The sequence below is a fragment of the Corvus cornix genome, chromosome 1 (genome assembly GCF_000738735.6).
Source record: "Corvus cornix cornix isolate S_Up_H32 chromosome 1, ASM73873v5, whole genome shotgun sequence".
In the NCBI taxonomy this organism is placed as follows: Eukaryota; Metazoa; Chordata; class Aves; order Passeriformes; family Corvidae; genus Corvus; species Corvus cornix.
Window position 1 is genome coordinate 47,723,713 of NC_046332.1, and position 21,831 is coordinate 47,745,543.

Consider the following 21,831-nt stretch of genomic DNA (forward strand, 5'->3'; position numbering starts at 1 on the left):
AAACAACAAACAACAAACCTTTCTTTTCGATGGGGTGTTTTGAGCATCTTTGCAGCTGAGAATACTGATTTATGCCTCCACAGGGGGAGAGGAAGATAGCCATAAATATTGATGTTTCTAGTTAGCAGTGTGGCTTTCTTAATACAGGTTTTCCATGTCCTACATTATTAAGGTAATTGATTTGTTGTATGATGCTAATGGGAATGAACAGTGGTCAGTATTTCACAAACACCTTAATAGTGTTAATATTTTGTAATGGATGTTGGAAGACACTGGTGGTTTTTTCCTACTCTACAAAAATTAGAAGCTAATTGGCTTGCTTTTTGTCCTTCTGAAACTGTTTGCAAAGCAGGAGCTTTAAAATGTGGAGGTTCCAGCTTTTAATGTTACGCCCAAAACATTACTTTAGATGACAAATGCAAGAAATTTCTAACTCGCTGTCACAGCAGCTAATGTCACATCTCTGTGACAAATGTAATTGGTTTTCTATTCAGTGCAACATTTTATAATACATGTATTTGAACCTGCTGGGGTTGTATTTCCAAAGAATGGATTGGTAGTGTCATATCTCACTTGTCTCTGCCCTGCCTTTGTATTGGAATAAGGAAGACTGTGGTGGAAATATCAACGTATTGACTAAAACAAAACTACAGAAGTTCTGCATTATAAGAGAGTCTAGCAGTTCTCTATTGATGAACATTTCTTGCAAAGTGAGAAGAACATAGGAAGCACTAATGTAATGGGCTTCAGCATGTAAAGCAGGATATTCCTCTGTTAGAAATTAGGATCTAATGGTATATAATAAATAAGGTACATATTAAATTTGAGAAGTCAGAACAAAGCATGAAAAGAAATGTGGAACAAATGTTGATCTTCAACCTCAAATTATCCATTTGGTTATGGATTACACCAAAGTAATTTTTTCTTTCTAAGGGATGAAATGTACCATACAGCTTAGGAGCTATAGGAACTAGTTTGTTCGCAGTACTACCAAAAAAGTGAGGATTGGGTTTCTACCAGACTACCTGGGGCTGATCCATCGGTTATCTCATTTTAGAGTGGTCAAGAAGTAAATTACCTACCCTACATTTAGGCTTGTGGATCTTACGTGCAAATGTAATGTCAAATTTAGTTTTGTTCTTCAGGAGGTACATGAAAATTCGGCCTGGCTTTCTACACAGGGAAATATAGCATTGCAGGATTATTAGCTTTGGGGAAAGGGAAGAAAACAATTGTTGTCTAGTCCTAAGGTCTGGAATGTCCCTCAGGTTAAGACCAAAATGTCTCAATTTTTTGGCAAGGATGTTGTTGTGGTGCAATTCAGATCCTTCCTTTGTGTCCTGTTTGCAGATTTGAACTGCACCATAACAATGTACTTGCCAAGAAATTGATTGCTTTTGTTGTTGGGGAAATGTTTTGCCATTTCTTTCACACTTCTTTTATTTTATCTTTTGCATTCTTGTTACAGTTAGATGCTGGTGTGCCAGAAAAAATAAGCCTCATTTCCAGAGATGAGAAGAGTGTACTTGTGGTAACTTACAGCGATTTAAAACGCTGCTTTGAAAATACTTTTCAAGAACTGATTGCAGCCGCAAATGGTCAGTTGTAGTATTTGCTGAAAGCATGCAGGACATTGCTGAGGAACTTAACCAATAGCAAATTGCACTACAGCTGAATTGTTGTTGTCATCTCATTTCACATTTGGGAAACAAACAGGAGATGAGCAAAGCTGCTTGCACTTCAGTCAGGTACACTGTTACTTGAAGGGAAGAATGTTTCACTTATCCTAGAGCTAAGGCTGCCATTGGAGGCTTTATCTGTGAAGAATTTATTTTAGATTAAGGAACACATCAGGTGCATGATGTTCCTACTTTTATTTTTTCCACTTGTATATGCACTAATTTTAATTTTTTTAAGACTTTTCTGATCTCTGAAGTTTTGCCACATTGTATACTTAAGGGAAACTCTTTGCAAGGACATTTCTGGGATACATTTTTGTCACTGAGGATATAGCAAAATTTATTCATTTTTGATATTATTTGCACCCAGAATAGCATAAAGGACCAGGTAAATAATTTAATAGAAATTTTGTTCTATTAATGACCGTTTAGTTCGTAACCTCTGTAAGAGTGTGTTGTATGCAAGCTCTGTATGCCACCCACTGTTAGCTCAAAGAAATGTGAGAAGAAGAAACATTTTCAAACCAGTCAAGTGAAGTATTGGTGAATTGACAAAAAAGGAAAGAAAGTCCCCTGTCATTTGATTTAAACTTTGTCTAAGCGAAGTGACGAAAACAGCATAATGGGAAACATCTATAATTTAAGGAGCATATCAAACTTGCTCTAAACACAACCAGCGCCTTTTAAAAACTGTTTGTACGTTTTCCTGGTAGTCAGAAGCATTTACATTTATGCAATTTTTTTAATAGATTTTTTTTTAAAGAAATTGTTTAAATGCCTGAAGTTTCAGGAGTGTATTACTTTAGGTTATTTACAGTATAATTTTTGTATAAAGTTCTGTTCTTTGAACCACAGCTTTATTATGGTACGCTACACTGGATACAGATACAAAGACACTGTTAAAAGAAGACTAACTAAACACAGCAGTTGTCTGGCATCAAGAGCTTTTCAAGTTTTACGGCCTGAATCTGGAGGGATAATGATCTGCTGTGCCTTTGCAGTCACTGCTTAGCCCAAAGTAATATTACTTTTGCTAATACTCAACACATGAATATTCCTGAAGTAATTCAGTCTCAAAAGTCTGGAATTTTGCTCCTCAATTACCTTTCTAATTTTTGGACATGCAGTTGTCTCCAAACTTGGGTATTCATGGGATTTCTAGTTAAACACCTACACTTTGATACTGAAGACTGCCAAATATGTAGGAATTTCCTTTCTTAAAGCAGTAGTGAAGACTGTATCTATCCTTTCCCAGCACTGAATGTTTTAATAGCACTGGGTGCTCACCATGAAGAAAATGTGGAAACTCAAAAGGTCAGGACAGACTCTTAAGCACTTGCAACTGATGTTACTGACATCAATTTTAATAATTCTCAATATTTGTAGTTTTCAGAGAAGTTTTTAATATTTCTCTGTCCACTTTTATAAGCTTTAAAATGATTCTCCGCCTTGAGACTTGCATCAAGAAAAAAGCAACTCTCTTCACATCGAAAGCTTTGAAGACTAGGGACATGCTTTACACGTTTTAGAAAATGTGGTTGAATCCACGTTAGGTAGCATCAGTTGTTGAGTTTAAAAATCAATTATTGTTGCAATTTTAAAAGGAACATAATGTTTAATATTCAAACGATAACAGTTGCCAGAATGTTCTTTTTAATATAAAAGGAACAGGAACTTTGAAAAGTGAACATGCAGAACAGTCTTTTATCATTAGCTCATGTATTTGAGGAAAAGAGCAGCTGTCTTTTCTATGTTTTTTGACAAATCATATTGTAATTCTTTTGTACAAAAAAAGAAGTACTTGTATTCTAGAAGAAATATGGAATGCTTAATTTATAAGCGGGCTGAGGTTTTTTCCAGTATTGTTTTCTTTGAAAATGAAAGGGGATCATCTGTTCAGTTGTGGGGTTTGGGAACCTTTGAAAATTTAATTTGTGGACCAATATTTTGTGGAAGTGTAAGGCAGGGGTAAAATAGGGCTTGAATTCTCATCCTTTTTAGACCAGCACACCCTCTGCAAGACATGTCTAAATTGCAAACCTGTGTGTATTTGCATAATGTCAGTTTGCTTCAGCCCCTAGTAACCTCAGGACTTGGTTTAAAAATAAAAAGGTAGACAGCTAATAAGTTTTCATACATAATGTCAGCCAGAAAATATTTGGTGTCAGGTAATACATAAAATTAAAAAGAAGTTGATCTTTGTTTTCTATTTATTTTATTTGGTCTGTATTTGGGAATGATTTGAACAGTCTGAAGTTCAGCTTGGGTGTTTTTTTGGGGAGAGCCCTTCTACCCCATTTAAATTCCATTTAGAAGGTTGTCCTAAAGTTGTAGTTTGATCCATTCATAGGAAGAACTGTATATCTGTATTTAAAAGAAGAGTCACCAGGATGTGCCCTCCCAGATGGGAAATTTATTTCTGACCTTCCTATTTTTTACAGCTAAAAGCACAGAAGGGACAACCTTTGAAATCATCTGATGTTGGTCATTTTAATTTTTGTACCTGTTTTAAATTCTGTTGCTGTATTTACTATATTGTAAATATTTTGTTGAGGGTACCTATGTATTTTTGATTTGCCCTTGTTTCAGTAATTCAGGTGTCAACTGCTTCCCCTAAAAAGCACCAGTATGTTAAGTTCTAATGTCATGATCCCAGTATGTGTTACTCATCTTTAATCCTGTTTTCATTGTTCATGTGTACAGCAGTATTTTTAATAAAGAATACCAGAAGTAACATGGCCTTATTTTGACAATGTGAAGTTCTGAAGTTTGAATCCAGGGGTTTTCAACTTTGGTGCCGGAATTTTATTTCATTCTGTCTCGTACTTCTTTTGTATTCATTCTGTCTGCAGTGCAGAGTTTAAGCAAACAAGAGTCACCAATTGTGTTTAGTGCTTGCCACTTAGAGTGTATTAGATATCCTAAAACTTAGAGATACTGTTCACTAGAATTGTATTAATGCACATTTCCTTAACTCCCAAGTCCAATCCCATCTGCTTCAGTTTGATCAGGCCTGCTTTACTCAATAAGCTCTACTTTTGAAAACTCCGCTCAAGTACCCTTACTTTCATGTTTATTGAGCTTTTTTTGCTCAATAACAAAGTATGTTAATTTCTCTGAGAATTTGCACATGGAGTCATGACTTCTTCATTTCAAGGAGTTCTTTTTCTGTATTTTTAACCAGCAAAGGTTAGATGATTTGCTGGTGGGATAAAATTTCCTATCCATCCAATCCCAACCATGCTTATGGAAGATGAATTTTTGTGTAATATATGTGAAATTGTCAATAGTCCCTGCACCTATTTAACATGGAGTCATTATCCCTTAAATTGCAGTGTTTTAGAAATGTTATTATGTAAGCTGCAGTAAGTTTGATTGATGCAGATATCCAGTCTCCAGTTTCCTCCTTAGTGATGTGGAGTAACAGCTACACAACTCCTGCAGCAGATTGCCATCCCATTATGTTCTGCTTTCCCAGAGAAAGTTTCATCTCCAGTTCCTTCCAGTGCTTGGAGAGCCCCTCAGATGATCAAATGTTGTTTAGCACAGAGCACTTGACTGAACATCTCTGTGGAGGCAGCATCTCCAGCTTCAGGTGGATGGCGTGGAGATGTGGGGATTGTCCGAAGGAGAGTCTCTACCGAGGCCTAAGGTGCTACCTGGTGTCACAGTAGCTTCAGAACAGGCTTTGTTGGGGATGCCTTGCTCTGTTTGCTGTCCTTCTGTCTGTAGTGCATCTTCTAACTGCAGAAGGAACCAGGAAGTGTGGAGGATTGGGTGGATGTTTATCCATGTGCTGTTTTGTCTTCCCCCACCATGAAACCTTGCCTCTCCCAGAGGCTGAGCTGAATTTTTGCCTCTAGACAGCAGTTAAGCACTTCTTAAATATGCTGAACCTAGGGGATGTCACCCATACAAGGAATAGTGACAGGTGTCTGTCACCTTATCTGCTTTGCTGTGCGAGAAGTGTGCCTTCTGTGTGATTATTCCATGTTCTCCTTTGCTCGCAAAACCAGCCTGTGGGATGGATGTGTGCCGGATGTTTGCACTGCCCAGTGCTGACTTGTGTGCCACAGCAGTCTTTGACACTGGTAGAACTCTGATTTTTTTTCAAAAGCAAACTTTATTATATGAATTTAGCAGTCAAATACATTATATAAAGACAGAAAATGCAAGACAAAACAGGAGTTATTCACATCTGAAGACACTTGGGGGTTCATATAAAAGTAATCTTTGTAGTCCAGTTTTCTTAAATATTTATGCACAAAAAGCATATTTATATATTTACAGTGTGCAAACGTCCTTTTGGATGCATCATCCTGTAACTATTTTTGCTCAATTCTAGTTACAAAACAGTTCTGAAACTTTTGTTTTGATCAAGGTCAAATACACTTTACCAACAAGAGACAGTGCAATAGATACTTAAAACTGATGATCTCTTGCACAGAGATACTTAGCTCAGAAGTAGTGGTACATATTTATTTTACTTGAATATCTAAGATAGTTTTTATTTGTAAATATGCAAAAGGTCATTTGCCTTAAAGTCTGTTAGTGGGTTACATTCACAGCTCTTTAGCTGAATTCTAAGAGAGCAAGAGATCATATAACATGTAGCATTTGAGTTAATATATATTTTAGTGGACCATGAGAAGCTGGGATTGGGCAGTAATTGATTTGGCAGATATCAGTGCTACTGCGTTAAATGTCCAGCTCTCATCCTAATACTGCATTCAAAGGTGAAAGGGAATGGGTGCATCCTAATGCTTCTCAAGCAAAGAACACTCCTGACCTTTCTGAGATGCTATGCAAAAGTCTGTTGGAAATGAATGATACATTTTTATTCCTGTACATACTGGTAACTTAACATGGAAATTTAGCTGTCTTCATAGAAAAGCTACCCTAACTTTACAGGTTGTCTTGTAATTTCTAACTAATCTCTTCAAACTCTCTAGTGATCAATTAAAGTGTATGCAGTCTAGTAGCCATCCTGTCTTTTAGACAGATTCTCATAAATAAAATATAATCAGTGCAGTGTTAGAAGGTCTGTGAGGTTTTATGGACAGAGCTTGGCTTTAACCTATCTAGCTTGTGGTTTGGTTCCAGTGTGTGCATGTTGGCTTACTGACAAAGTGCAAAACTTCAATATTTACTTGATTTCAGCAGGACTGTCCAACCTGAATTGATATGTGTTGTTACAGCCCTGGATCTGGTCTTAGTCCTCCTCTATCCTTGCCAATTGTGTTTAGCAACACATTTTAAATCCTTGCATTGCGAGGCTCCCTACTGCGTCTGCCATCTGGAGCAGTAAGATCCATACAATGCCCCATCCCCAAGTAGGTTATTATTCAGCTTCCCCAAGCATCAGCCTTCCCACAAGTTTCTCAAAGTAGTTCTCATTAAAAACTTAGTTTGTGGTCTGTTTCTAGTTTCTGTCTTCTTGAAGAATCCTTTATTTTCCAGCAATAGGATGCAAATACCTCAGTGCCTGGTGCAGATTCCCGGCTCTGTAGGGCTCCCAGCTGCCTCTCCCAATCAGGACAGCAGTGCTGCACCCAAGTCTGAGCAGAGGCTGTAATAATGACCATCCAGATTTTCCTGGATGCAGAAGCACTCGGCATTTTTAGCAAAAGCTATTGGTGTTGAGCATTTGGGAAAGCTGAGGTTTAAGCAATAATATTTTGCTGTATTTTGAATATGTGTGCCGCAATCTGTAGAAAAGCAGATCACTGTGATTAAGTCAATGATAACTTTTTAAATTTTATGGTAACTAAAATAATTTGGGTCTTAAGTTTTTAACTGACAGTGTTCCATAAGAACCTGTGTGTTTAGATCTTGGCCTAGAAGTACTTAAACTGGTGGCTGAGAGTAATGGACAACAGAGTTGTAGTCAGGAGGAGGATGGCTGGCTTTCATTTTCTCCAGCATCGCATAACCATAGGTGTATCTTCGCTTGGAGTCACTGAGCTGGTCACAGCTGAAACTGCAGAAGCTTCTTGGCTTGGTTATTCCAGAAAGCACTGACTCCTTGCTCCTGCTGGCACCTTTAATGCTGTAATAGAGCAGTGATACTGTGAGCTTTCTTAACATGTAAAGGTTTTTGTTTTAGTGACTTGAGCAAAGCCAGGTCACAAGAAGCAGCTTTGTTTATTCTCACATGGTGGGAGGGGCATTGATGCAGATGGACTCGCTCAATGGGAGTGCAGGCCAGAGGAATGAAGGAGCCCTTCTGTGTTCCCTGTGAGTCCCCTTTGGAACAGAGGTGCTGTGAGTGAACATCACTGTTAAAGGTGTTAGTGTTCATTGTATCAGTCTTGCTGCTTAGGGGGAGTACTTGATTATTCAGCCTAAGCTCTAATTGCTCATTTGTGGCAGGTGCTGGGGAGTGAAACTTTATTGCAGGGGGAAGTAGTGGGCAGTGTCTGGCATCTCTGCTGATGCCGGGGTGGGTTTAGATCCCCACATCTAAATGTTTCTTCCTAAGGGAATAGGGGTTTTTGAGCAGGAGTGAAGTGATGAAAGGTCTCAAGCCTTGAGGCAAAAGTAGAAAACTGCTAGTGTCAGTGTTCCCAAAGCCTAATGCTGGGATGAATTTCTAATATAAATGGCTGATGTTTGTGAGGAAGGGCATGAGGTCTGGCTATCTCCTCTTTTTTTGGCTTCTTTTGGCAGCTGCCATGAACTGCTGGTTTGAATTAGAGTTTTCCTGTCCCATAAAAGGACCAGTTATCCTTTTATAAGATGCCCTTTACACAAAGAGAGGTTTAATGTCTTCTCCGTGAAGCCACTTTTAAAGACACTGTTTGCCTTACAGCACTTTCTCACCCATATTCAGAGATCACAGTGCTTAAAAGGGCTCTTCCAATAATGAAGAAAATTAAGGCAAAGAGAATTTTCACACCGTTGAACTTGGATTCCAGAGATTTATCTGTAGACAAAGGACAAGCCAGAGCATTCTTCCATCATTGATTACATGTGAAATCCTAAAGTAAACACATTGGACCACAGTGTCTAAAATTAGATTTCCTCCCCTGTATTTTTGTAAGTTCATGGACAATCCACCCCTCTCCATTTATAAGGTCAGGAACATTGGCAGCTCTCGTCTTGAATTCCAGAGAAGACAGAGCATCTGTTGAGGCTTTCAGAGCCTGGGGTTTTGCTTTTCATTTTGTTTTGCGCTGTTAGGCCTTTAAGTAAAACTACAGAAATAGTAGCACAGGACCGTTCATGATTACAACAGTTCCTTTTAGATGTCACAGTTTCTCAAATTCTTAACTCACAAGCCTGTGTGGTTTTTTAGGGAGTACGGTCTCTGTCTTCTGTCCTACTGGGAAACTGGAAGGTCCCCCTAAGATGTAGTGTCCCCATTACATTTATTAGTAGGTGAATGGAGTTCATGAGGAGGAGCCCTCATGATGAGGATTGCAGATGCATCCCATATTTTTATATTGCATCTGTTGGCAGGTGGAGAAGTAATTGCCTTGGGATAAATTCCGTAACTATGACAAGGTTAGTCACAGATGCAGTGGACTTTTTGTGATGGGTTTTAAGAGAAATGCTTCTGTGATTTACATTGTAATTGTGAGTCTTCAGGAGCTGGCAAAAGTGGAGTGTGCATGAGAAGTTATGAGCATAAAAACCATCATGCTTTGATCCTTTCATCATCATCAGGCTTTTGCATCCTGAGATTTTTCTTGTGAGCTAGACTTGGCTTCTGCTTTAATAAACCTTCATACCAGTAGAGCTGCATCTGTTAATTTTACCTGGAGTGCACTGCTGTACCTGGGCATGCATTCCCACAAAGATCTTTGAGAGAGCTCAAGAGATTTTGGCATCTGTAGTCAGGCTTCAATTTGAGACTGAGTTTACAGTAAGTAGAGGCTTCTCTAGCTGTGGACTATGTTCTTGCCAATCTAGGAATGTAAATTGGAGACTGTATTTAATTGGTCTTTAATTGGGATTGTTTGTTGAAGGAAATGGCTGCTGGTTTCCTGCCATGTTCAGGACCAGAGCGAGATTAGAGGCTGGCTGCAGCTCTTGAGATGCTTGTTCCAGCTCATAGGAGGTGGGATTCTTGCTGTTTTTCTGGCTTTGCAATTTACACTGACTCAAGGGTTTGCCTCAGCCCAAGGATTTTGGCTTACTTGGGTTGGGCTTTTTCACCAATAGTGAAAAGCTAGAAAAGGGTTGCAGTTGGCATCCTTTCCACCTGCAAAGGAGCATAGCTCAGAAGATTGCCCCCAAACCTTTCTACTGGGGTCTTTTTGCCTGAGGCCTTGTATTAGGAAAACCTTACTTCTCTTCCTGCTATGCAAAATATCATTTTTCATCTCAGTGGCATTAGCAAGTCTGAGACGTGTTGCAGCCATTCATGTTTTGCTCTCCTGGCCACCACCTGGGCCTAAGGGGCTCACCAGCATTTGGGCTGTTGCTCTTTCCTATAGTTAAACCAGGGGTGAGCTTTGGCATTAGTGCCTTTCCCAAGCCAGCAGAAGTGGAAGCCCAAGAGGAGGGGCCTCGCTGGGATCAGTGGGGTACCCCTGCACTGTCAGGCTGGCTCTCTGCTCTGCTCTGCCCTGGGGCCTACCTCTCAGGCTCGTCACACTGAGTAAGCACTACTGCACATGCTGTAGACTCAGGAGAGATGCTGGCTCTCTCCTGCAGTCAACTGATCAGTTTCCTCTGAAACAAACCCTGGGTGTGCTTCTGGAGACAGGTTGGATGCACTGGGGTTGGCTCCTTCCACCCTGTGCAGTGCTTCAGCTCTGCCCAGTCTGAATCATCCAATGCTTTGTTAGAGTGAAGGCATCTAACCGCAGGTAAGCTGCTGCCAAAGGGAGCTGAAACCCTTCCTCAGCCTGGTGCTGGCACCAGCTGCCCTGACAGTGAGCTGCTACTGCTCACTCAGAAACTGTTCTGACAATCTGGCAACCTGAACCAACTCTCTGCAAGAAAAACCAAGGTGAAGCGTCAGCACAAGAGCGAGCACAGGACAGCAGAGCAGCGTGCCTGAGATGCAAGGGAAGAAGCAGGACTGTACATCTGCTTAGGTCAGTTTACATGTCTCAAACCCCTCCAGGCTCCACCTTGACGAATTTTAGGGGTATTTATTTACTGCTCTGATTAATTTTAAGTAAAGGATGCTTAGCTAAGAAGCTGCCACTTTTAGGAATGTGTGCAGACTGAAGGGTCATTGCCTGCATTCACATACATGAGTGCTTTTTGGCACAGCGCTACGGTACCACTTGTTTAGCTTGCAGGCCAGATGACCTTGTGTGATCTCAGTCAACTGCTCTGTTTTCCCAAGGATTTATGTTCTATAGCCACTGTTCAGTTCAATCATTTTTTTCTTATCCAAGCATTCCTTTTCCTTCTGCATTTGAAAATCCCCCTTAAAGCACTTCCAGAGGGTTGCTTGGGACACACTCCATACATTTTCTGCCATGCAAAGAAAAATGCATTTCATAAATTTCATTTGGGGAGGTTGCCATGTTGCCCCTGTGGCTGACAGCAGCCTTCTGAAACACCCAGAGAAAAAAATGAGTTAAACCACTTCTAGGGAACATTCCATCCTTTGGAACCCTGTAATATCCACATACACTCCAAGCTCTGTAGTACCTGCCTCCTCCAAAGACAGCACGCCTCAACAGAGCTGAAGTACCAAAAATTGGCTGAGGAGCCTATTTTCTGAAAGGTCAAGGCAGGAGAAAGGGTTTCCCAGCATTTGTTTGGAGTGGCTTGTGCCACCCTGGCTTTGCCACGCATGAGCAGTGCTGCACTGCCGGCTGCTGCCAGCAGCACGTTCACCCAGGCCGTGCTCTCCAGCCGTGTGAGCGGCTGTGCTCTCCTACACGTATTTCTGTGCCTTCAACCCACGGCCTCTCGGGCACTGGAATCTTTCGTGAAGCGAGTCCTGTCCGCCTTGACCGCACGTTTCAGCCGCTCTTAATTGTTCTTTGAGACAATGCTACACTCCCAGCCTGCCTGACTGCAAGTCACTGACACGTTTGGCACGGGCAGGATGGCAGGCTGGCCTTGACCTGGCAGCATGACATGAACGATGGGTTGGGTCTGGGCAGTCTCCATGCTGGCTGGGAGCAGTGAGCTGAAACCAGGACACTGCCAGCTTTGCAGCAGCTGGGAACTGATACAGCGCTGGCATTGAGACAATAAACACTTCCCATTTACAGAGAGTTCATGTCAGTGCAACTCGTTTCTTACAGCAGCCCTAGTTCCCTGCTTGGGCAGCTGTCAGGAATTAGGTGGAGGAAGATGGCCAATATATTCAAGTGCTTAAAGGCAGGAAGAGAAGTGAGGCCCTCACATCCATCTATTGTAAAGTTGCCACTTTAGCATCCTGAGCCCATGGGTGTTAAATGGGCCATGCTTAGCTGAGTCATGGAAAAGGGCAAAAACAAGCACAGGGGGCCTTGTCCCAGCTGGGGTGCCCTTGGGACTTGCAGAAACAACTGCAAATCCTTCACAGCCACTCATTCCTCCTCCCCCATTATTAAGGGCTTGTTTCCTACAGTTACCTGCCTCTTACCATAGTTCAGTGTTCTCCGGCACTCACTTGTCCAGCCTGGCATTAAATTGAGCATTAGGTGGATCAATAAAGTGCTAGTAAATCATATTGCTGATGTGCATTGAAGGGGTTGAGGGTCATTTGCTTCCTCAAAGGCATAGATGTGGAATATGATTGACAGTTGATTCAACCAAGCAAGACACACCTCAGCAAGCGTGTTTGCAGGGACTGGGAACACCTCAGCTACTTTCACGAGGCATGATTTAGCACAAAGACCTTGAATTATCCTTTGCCATCTTAAACCTGAGAAGAAAGGAACATAAAATACAGACCCAAAGAGTGTCCGTTTCTGCTTGCTGCCTGTCCATGTGAAGCGTTTCAGTTCCTCTGGAGCCAGCACCATCCCACTGTCTGCTTGATAATCCTTGAAGAAAAAAGAAAGATGCAGTCCTGTTAGGTGTTAACTGTATTTTACAGAGGACTCAGTTCCTCTTTGGTCTGATTTCCAGCATCCTTCTGGTCATGGATACTCCGGTAGCTCTAGGAGACAGCAGCTCTGTACTGCTGGAGGTGCTGCAGTGCACAGGTATTTAATGGTGCCTTTCCAAACCACCCATGCCTTGGGATGCGTATGTTAATGCATAATGTTAATGCAGATGCAGAGTGCTAGAAGAAAAGCATCTACACACAGTGTGAGGTTCTGGCCGGCCACCAGTTCAACCCTGCAAGGACCACTGTGCCTTTCTCACCTCCTGCTGCTTGCTGCATTCAACTGGCTCACTGAAAGCTTGCCCCATCCTCTCACCCATGCCCACCCACACCAGGGTTGGGTGTGTGTCCCATTGTTAGACATGGTTCCAGCTTGTCCTTCTGATAACAGGACTTGTTCCTACCAGGGCCCTCTGATGGAAAAGTGACTCACGATTCTCCTTTGTGCACTACTATTCAGATGAAAGTGCAAATCCAAGGGATTTTTTTGTGTTTCTCCCACACCAGTGGGCTTCAGGTGGGACTCTGGTAGCTATACTGTGCAGACCTACTGGAACTGACCACTTCTTATCAGGGAAGGAGTGTTTGCAGCCCATGGCATAGCCAGCAAGGATCTCTGACCCCAATTTGTAGGACAGTGGGATAACCTCTTGTTGCAAGCACAGCTAATCCTGCACCTCGTATCAGAGCTGACAAAGCAGTAACCCCCTGTCTTGACTATCCCTCTCTAAATCTGTCGCACAAATAAAAAGAAATGCATGGCAAACCATTTGGCCCAGGAGTCACTTACGTTAAATACAAGTGTTTCCTTGATGGGAAGCTCTTCAAATGTCTTTATGCGCTGGGGGGGGTTTATTTTGAAAGTGTTTATGTATCTGTTCAACAAGAGAAGCAGGACAATTTTTGGTGAGAGTGTGAAGTGCACGAGCAGGAAGTGTTGGGTATTTCTCTGTTTCTTTAGGCAGTTCCCAACTGTCATCGAAGTAGGTCATATAAAAAGAACTTGTTAACCAGACCCCACCCAAATCTCACTCCCCAGTCCTGGGGTACACACAGCTGCCCCTCTCACAGTGCCTGAACCCTGTGACCTGCAGGTCCCCTTGGACAGGGGCACTCCAAAGACCCACAGCAGTGGGTGACTTGGCAACTGGTGGGACACTCATGCCACTTGGGGGCTGTCACTGTTTTCTCCCATCCAGGTCCAAAGCAGGCTGTGCAGCGAGCTACCACCCCCAGCAAAGAAGCCCAGTCTTAATCTTGCTTATCTCACCTGATGTTTTCAGTGCTTCCACAACTTGAGCTTGTAACAGGAAAATTTTCATTGCACAAAGGACCAGATGCAGGGGGAGACCCACTTTCTGTTGTAAATATTGTGCTGAGGGGTATGTAGTCTTTGCCTTCCTAAAGGCGAACAAGAAAGGAAAGCATTATTCCTGGGTCCACGTGGCCAGTCGCCCCTGTCTCAGTGACAGCACGTGGTTGTGACATTAATACCTGCTGGACATTTGCTTGCAGCAGGTCACCCAGCTTTTTCACCAGCTCAGAGAACCGTGGCCTGTCATTGGGATTGTTCTGCCAGCAGTCCAGCATTATTTGGTAACTGTGAGGACAACAGCAAAGTGAGCACATGGTGGGGTTACAGCTCAGTTTGATCCAAGGCAGCACAGTCTTTGACAGCTTGTCATCGATAGACAGATACAGATGATAACTCCTCAACCTGCTTGGTTTTACAAAGATTCTCTCTAACACCATCGAGGCCTCTTCCTAAAAGTAAAATAGTAAACTTTCCACAAAAAAAGAAAACTGTCCTGCAACACCCTGGAAAACCACATCAAAAGGATAATTCAGCCAACCAGTCATACTTCCTTTTTTTCATTCCTAATTAAGCATTAAACCTTTGTATTAAGCGTCTATGAAGTGGCAATGTTTAGGTTAAGGTATCCTAAAGGCATCCTAAGATGACTTATATGGATGTGTCACTTCCTTGTATTAGTTGAGCTGAGCTTTCCTTCCTGCAATAAAATATGTGGAAGAGAGAAAAAAAAAAAGCTCTTATCTACAGTCACTAGGATAATAAAATTCGTCAATGGGCAGTACTCCCAGATAGGTATGGCTGTCTCGCATCCTTTTCTTCTGCCAGAACTATTTTTTGGTAAGTGTTGCTATTTAGAGTCATGACATAGCACTTGGGAAGGCACTGCGGCACCCACACGTACTTGATTTTGCCTCCAGAGATAAAATACCCTGGACATGTTCGTGGTCCTCAATGATTTGTGTCACAGGGTGCATGTTCAGTGTGCTGCATGTGCCTCCCCTGGCAAGGTGCTCTGTCCTGACCCACCTGGGTCTCCAGAAAGATGTTGGCCATGCAGCAGCAGCTTGAGACTGCACCTGAAGGCCGGGGAGCAGGGAGCGACAGCTGATGTGGTGGTGGAAGGACTCAAGACGACCCGGGTGGGGAGGCTGCAGGTCCCCGTCACCTTCCTCTGCCATCAGACATCGTGTGCAGGAAAGGGTGGGCCCTCCTTACCCGAGTGATTGCGAGGAAGCCTCTACTGTCACTTCCTAAGACAGTGTTAATAATGCCACATTCCTCCAGCACTTATCTGTGTGCATGTCAGTAAATGTTAAACCTCGTGAGGAATGAATGACCTTCCTCCTCCCCCTCCTCCTCCTCCTTGCTCAGCTCCCCTCAGAGCCCAGCCCTGGTGTTGCACTGGGCTCGGGTCTGTGTTGCTCCCTACCCCCTCCTACTCTATGGGAGAGCCAGGGACCAGGGTGGGGGGTGCACAAGAAGGTACCGATGCAGGATTGGGTTGTTTTTCCTTAGGCTGGCACAGAGTGCTTTTACAGAGACTGGAACATCATCTGCAGGGCAGCCCAGGAGGGCAGTGGTACACAAGGCAAGCAAAGGCATCTTACATCTCCTCAGTCGCTTGCTCCGGGGCTCGCATCCTTGTGCCTTCCTTCAGCCTGCTGCAGAAATCCTCGTCTATTTGGACTCCAGGGTAAGGAGAGGCACCTGCAGGTGGCATTCGGAGAATAGATACGTGCCTTGAGTACCTGTGACCTAGCTGTGGCCCTATGCATCTGCCTCAAACACTTGGGGTGTGCAGCATCAGGTTGCAGAGCTGGGGGTCAGGGGGAGACCCCCCTGCAGGGTCTGGCCCTGCCAGCTGCCACAGGCAGGGAATTACTGCTGATCATGCTCCAAGCCCCAGTCTTTGGAGGGGGGGCAAGATCAAGACCACAACTATTGGTGGGGCTTTCCTGGCCTGAACAGAAAAAAATACACATGAATTTGATTTGAGCACTATCCCTTGAAAAGCCAAGTCTAATCTCTCTGTTGGTTTGTACTATTCCAAATTGTAGTGAGCACAATATTAACGAACCCCAAATGCTCAAAATCACCTTGACAAAAATGAAATCATTGTTTTAGATCAGATCACAGTACATTTGCACTGTTTTTTTGTTTTCTGTGTTTTTCAGATGCAGCCTGATTGTATTGTTAGTCTTTTTTTTTCTGTAGACAAAAAAAATCAGGAAAAGGGAAAATGAAAGGAAAAAAAAAAGACCTTTCATAGAGTCAGAGAGTTACCAGGTTCAAGGAGCTGGTGCTTTAAGAAAAAAATAGCAGGTATTATGAGGCTGACCATAAAATCACAAGAGTTGGCAGGCTGACCAACAACACGTATTTAAACTAATAAATGATTGATTGTCCTGAGAATTGTATAGTATTGTTTCCTCTGCTGTTTGCCTCTTTTGTCAGCCTCTGTGTTGAACTCAATTAAGATTCTTCTATTCTGATGGTCATTGTTGTTCCACTCAGTGTACATCTTGTATCCTGCCTTTTCCACATGAAAGAAAGGGGAAAAAAAAGGCTTCACTGGGTTTTAATTTCAGATTGCATGCTCTAGTTCCTCCTGCAGCATCCGTGCAGATGCTTTTCGCCTGCTATGTCAGTAGCCTGGGTGAGGAGTTGCTGGATCCCTCCTGCGCTGGGGGGACCTCCTGGGCTCGGGCTGGAAATGGAGGTGACAGAATCTGAGACATGCAAACTGTGGGTTTGGCGCCCTTGCTCCCACAAGAGGAGTAAGAAGCTTTTGGGAGAGCACCCAGCTCATGGCACTCGGTGTCTTCAATGCTGTCTGTGGCACAGGAGGTGGTGCCTTGGTCTTGGGCAGTTGATGACCCAGGATAACAGCTGTGTGTTATCCCACAGGGTTCCACATTCCATTAAAATGCTTTAAAAATTGCCCTGTTTTCCTGGCTTGTGCCGTCAGTCAAAGCATTGTGACTGCTCTGGTTGTGCTGCTCTGCATCCTCTACCTAAGGTTTCTACAGGCAAAAGAGGGAAGCTTAGGTTTTGCCCATGGCAGAAGCAGGTGGTAAAGTTCTCAGCTGTGCTATCTGCTAAGGCTTTCAGCTTGGCAAATGAGCTTTCAGTGCTCTTACAACCACCAAAATTTCTAGTTCACAGGGGCACGATAATCCCTCTGCCTCTACCCACACACCTCACTTCTGACTGATTTAGGTCTTTCTGAAACACCTAGCAAAAGATCATTGAAGGTAATGGATGTTTTCCCCAAGCTGCAGTCCCCACTACTGTCAAGCTCCTGGGGTGCAGAGTTAACATACCCAAGGAAAATATCTCCCACAGCAAGACCCCGTAGGACCACACGTCGCTTTTTGTATTGTAGATTTTATCAAATATGGATTCAGGAGCCATCCACTTGAGAGGAAGTCGAGCCTGGAGTAAAAGGGACAAATCTGACTTTTTCAAAGCCCAAAAGATTTTAATCATAGATGTATCAGCTATATATTGTTATGTAAATAATTACCATTCAAGCAGGAACCTGTGGGATTTCCTTACAGGCAGTCAAGATAAACCCACACTCATTCATACACTTAACAAATTGTTGGAGTAAAAGGCTGTTTTTAAAAAACCTGTGGCACAAAACACCAGACATTGGAAACTCATGACCAGGCCTTTTCCTTACAGGGATGTGGGGGTATGTAGGAGCAGAAGTCTCTTGCCAGCATCACAGAGACAGGGCAGAAAACCCTGCATCCGAGCACCAACCATGCTATAATGCTGCTGGAGATATTCTTGGGGAACACACCTTCTTTTGGAGGGACTGGTTTCCTTGAAGGAAGTTTACAGAGTAAAGGGGTTTTGGTGTGCCAGCCAAGAAATGTCTAAAAAATAAAGTATTAGCAGGGCAAAGCTGTGAAGCAGTTAGCATGTCTAAGCCTTATGCCTGAGGATAGAAATGCTTCCCAGACCCACAACACATCTGGATAGCTCATCTTCACATAAAAACCATGACAGCTTTTGAGGTCTTAAATTCGGGAAGTGTGAACGTCTACAGAACATTTTGGTGGACAGTGTGAAATGACATGTTATAAACATTGGGGTAAATAAACAGCATCTTGACTTACATCTCCTTTTCTCACATAATCAGGATTCTTATAAATATCTCTTGCGAGGCCAAAATCACAGATCTTCACAACATTGTTCTCAGATAAAAGGATGTTTCTGGCTGCCAGGTCACGATGAATGCACTATAATAAAACAGTGTGACAATCAAACTGCATTTCCTTATTCCTGCCCACAAATTTCCTGTCTCCCATATCCTTTAAATATTGTATTATTATTATTATTGATAAATTAAATTTTTTTAGGGAAGTTGCCTGTAGTTTACATGAAGTTACTGTGAAGAGTGGTAATTATTAAAAAAAAAAAAAAATTACTAAATCCAGAAAGTGACAAGTTTTTAAGCCCTTTGATATTTGCAGGGAAAGAGCTGAATCATTTGGAGCTCCCTAATATATGTTGAAATTAAGGAAAAACCTACCACACCCGAAAGATCTTCCCCAAATGAATGAGCTTGACCCACTGGCTTCAGTCATGATCCTGTGTTTATGGACTATGGATACTTGGATAAACACAGTTATATTTATAATGCCAAGAGGAAAACGGCTCTTCCTTTGGGACCTCTCCCAAGGAAGGTGTCACTACAATGTAGACATGATTTCACCTCTGAATCCTGTCCTACAGTGAAAAACCCTCAGTGCAAAACTCACCTTTCTGGAGGAGAGGAACTCCATGCCTCTGGCCACCTGAAAGCTGTAAGAGATCAGGTCCTCCATAGTGAGGGGCAACTTGTACAGATCATCAGCATCTGCAGAGGTGGAAAGCAGGGTTTGTTACAAAGATGCCTCACAGGCACTTGTTTCCCCCCTTTCTTACAGACCCCATTATTCCCATAAATTCAGTCTTCATGGAGGGTTGTTTGAAGGTCAACCCACTGTCATTGGAAACAAAAATAGTGCTTGCTTTACACCCCGTGCTTTGGACACTGCTGTGTTTTCCCCAAAGATAAGGAGCAGTCAGAAGAAACAATCACACATTTTCCTGTCAGATTTAGTAACCCTGGAAATAATCTTTTTTTAAATCTTCTACCCTCTGGACATGACCCTCTGAGCGTCTCCCACGGATGTTTATTAGGGTGATAAATGAGGAAAAAAATTTCAGGGATTCACAGTATGTTGTAAAAATATCACAGTCCGTGTAGGGACAGGAAGGAATTAATACCTACCCTCCTCGTCCTCCTCCACATCACTCAGACTTTTATCTTCCTGGAACCCAGAGCTCGCGAAGCTCTCGCTGCTGGTGACACTGGCCAGCCTTTGTTTCTTGCTTTCCACTGGCTCAATATCCTTTTTCTCTTTCATTGGCTCTCCCTGCAGAGTGGAGTCCTTCAAACAAACAGAGGAGAAGAGGTGCTGCATCAGAGCAGCAGAGGGGGTGGGAAAGGAACCAAGTCACACTGCAGTCGCCTTTCTGCCGGGCTGGTGGTCTGTGGCGTGGGTGGTCGCATCTCTCACGGGCGGGGGTGTCCAGTGCCACTGTGTTGGGCAGGGGCTGGTGGCAGGGCTGTGCTCTGCCATGGTTCTCATCCCCAGAGGGCAGAAACATGGTGGCTTGGGAGCACCAGAGCGTGATCTTGCACCAGGGCAATGGGCTATCTCTGCCGCAGTGAGGATTTGCAGGATGTATGGATGGACCTCTCTGCTGGGCTGTGGCTCACCTCAGCCTGAAATGAGACATCTGAAAGGGCCCACTTCTCTCCCCCAGACAGAGAAGGAGCACAAAGAAGTGGGTGGGGAAGGTTGTGCCCACCATGCAGGCATCCCAGACCTCTCAAATCCTGCCTCAAATCTCAAGCCTGTCCCAGGCTGCTTAAGACATCTGCCTCTATGTCCCTGTGCAGGTTTGGTGTGGGCTTGTAAGCCCTTTCAGTGAGGAGCAAGGGCACTTGATGTTTGAAACAGAGCTGCTGTTGGAAGTGACTGCCTCTCTTCAGTGCCTTTATCTGATGCTTTCTTCTTATGGCCTGTGATGGGGTGGTTTAATGGGACACATGCAACACTGTTTGGAAAAAGCTTCCTCACTGCTACCTGTAGAGCAGCCTGGCTGCCTGGCCATACTCTTGCCCCCTCTTACGTTTCCTCTTGTCCTGTAACTGTCTCTATTCCCTGTGCATGCTGGTGCAGAGCCAAACTTCCACCTCCTTCCTGCCTGGCCAACCTTCCCAAGGGTGCCAGAGCACTAGGTAGTGCTGGGAAGGGGGTATGGGAGTGGCTCCACTCAGGATGGAGCCTGCCCAGCCATACTCCCTGCTGAGCAGAGGACTCCAACAAACACGTATAGGAGGAGCCAGCTGCTGTGTCTCATGTGGAGTACAACACAAACAGCCTTGGGAACAGAGACTCAGCAAAAGCCTTCTAGAGGGGGATATCCTCTTGAGTAGGCTCTCCTACAGAGCCCTCCTGAAAAAAACCCTGAGGTGCTGCCAAGCTTTTGGCACAGCTGAGCAGGGATTTTGAGACCTACTGTTCTGTATCCAGGCTCCTAAGCCTCATTTCAGAGCCCTGGATCCTTTGGAGGATTTTTCTGGAATAATTTGAATTTTCTGGGACATTTGGATTTAGGTTTGTAATAAGAAACATACCATGAATTTGATTCGGAGGGCTGTGGGATGTGAGGACAAGACTCTAATCTCTTTTCCTCTTGATAGCTCTTCTCCTCACACAATAATAAGATTACTTGTAAATCTCTGAATATTAGGGTGTCTTGAGACATGAGATTTAATTGTTATTGTCTTGTTTGTGCTCCCAGCAGTATTGAAATCAGTGGGCAAAACCACTTCCTTTGGCATTGCTGACCTCAAGCTCACCAGGAATGGGTTCATCAGGAGCCGGGCAAGAGCATATGGGGACACTTTGGGTAGGATTCACTTCCCCTTGCTGTAGATGGCTCCAGCCAAATGAGTCACAGCAGTCTCCTTGTACAGTCAGGGAGAGAAAGGTGAATCCTTTCTTGGCACAACACCAAGTATTAATATAGGTCAGGTGAACTTCACCCAAAAGTCATTTCTCTCCTTTGGTAGAAGAAAGTCTGAGGAGACCAGCTCAGAGCTGACATCTACATTACCAACACTTAGGTCAGGAAAGATGAACCCTACCAGGACCATCTGCCTCCTCACCTTGTTAGGGCAGAAAAGATTCCTCTTGCTCTTCAGATAGTTTGATAAATTCCCATACTTGCAGTATTCAACAATCACCATCAGAGGCCCTGGGCAATTAAATAAAATTAAAAAAAAAAAAAAGCATTTTGAGCAGTGTAAAGCAATAAAAGCTGGCGTCAGCTCTGAGAAAGAGTCTTTCATGCCCATAACTACAACTTGAGTCCAGAGTAACTGGCAACATGTCCAAGGGAGTAGGCTACTTCAAGGACACTGGACATTATCAAAAAAATACTGCTTCTGGAAATTAGGGCAGCACCTAATTTTTGAAAGCTGGGTCTTAAATCTGGGTCCTGAGGGACCCTCTGTTTCCTCTTCAGGCAGTTCAGACTGGAGTCCCACAGCCCACACACACTTGTTGAACTAAAATAGGCAACATATCTAAAACAAACAATCTCCCATACTGGCCTTTTGATTTTCTTAGCGTAATATCATGAAAGATTTTACAACAGCTGTATTGTCATTCATAGTTCAGGGCCAGCAGCTGATATCCCTTGTTCCCAGCCTTTCCAGATCATGTTTAACTTGAGCTTGAGCAGTGGAGTGAGTG

The 21,831-nt window shown here is 43.4% G+C and overlaps 2 protein-coding genes across 7 annotated transcripts in view; one reads left to right on the forward strand and one right to left on the reverse strand.

The window, feature by feature from the left end:
• The window catches only part of PAN3 (poly(A) specific ribonuclease subunit PAN3), a 97,436-nt gene that overhangs the window by 75,295 nt on the left and 310 nt on the right, over positions 1-21,831 (forward strand). For 4 of the 5 annotated variants that reach the window (XM_039565769.1, XM_039565776.1, XM_039565791.1 and 1 more), the window contains one exon: positions 1,469-4,419. The exons of the other annotated variant lie outside the window; for it this stretch is intronic. In XM_039565769.1, coding sequence (XP_039421703.1) covers positions 1,469-1,609 — 141 coding nt within the window. In that variant the 3' untranslated portion in view covers positions 1,610-4,419. Of the gene's footprint in view, positions 1-1,468; positions 4,420-21,831 lie in introns of those variants that run through there. 5 annotated transcript variants of the gene reach the window in all.
• Positions 5,789-21,831, reverse strand: part of FLT1 (fms related receptor tyrosine kinase 1) — a 109,313-nt gene continuing 93,270 nt past the window's right edge. Inside the window, exons 20-30 of one of the 2 annotated variants that reach the window (XM_039565756.1) lie at positions 21,243-21,331; positions 19,293-19,452; positions 18,778-18,875; positions 18,133-18,255; positions 17,329-17,440; positions 15,613-15,712; positions 14,185-14,290; positions 13,961-14,091; positions 13,481-13,565; positions 12,534-12,625; positions 5,789-7,728 (exon numbers count right to left, since the gene is read on the reverse strand). In XM_039565756.1, coding sequence (XP_039421690.1) covers positions 7,527-7,728; positions 12,534-12,625; positions 13,481-13,565; positions 13,961-14,091; positions 14,185-14,290; positions 15,613-15,712; positions 17,329-17,440; positions 18,133-18,255; positions 18,778-18,875; positions 19,293-19,452; positions 21,243-21,331 — 1,298 coding nt within the window. In that variant the 3' untranslated portion in view covers positions 5,789-7,526. Of the gene's footprint in view, positions 7,729-12,533; positions 12,626-13,480; positions 13,566-13,960; positions 14,092-14,184; positions 14,291-15,612; positions 15,713-17,328; positions 17,441-18,132; positions 18,256-18,777; positions 18,876-19,292; positions 19,480-21,242; positions 21,332-21,831 lie in introns of both variants that reach the window. The other variant, XM_039565748.1, reaches the window with a different exon arrangement.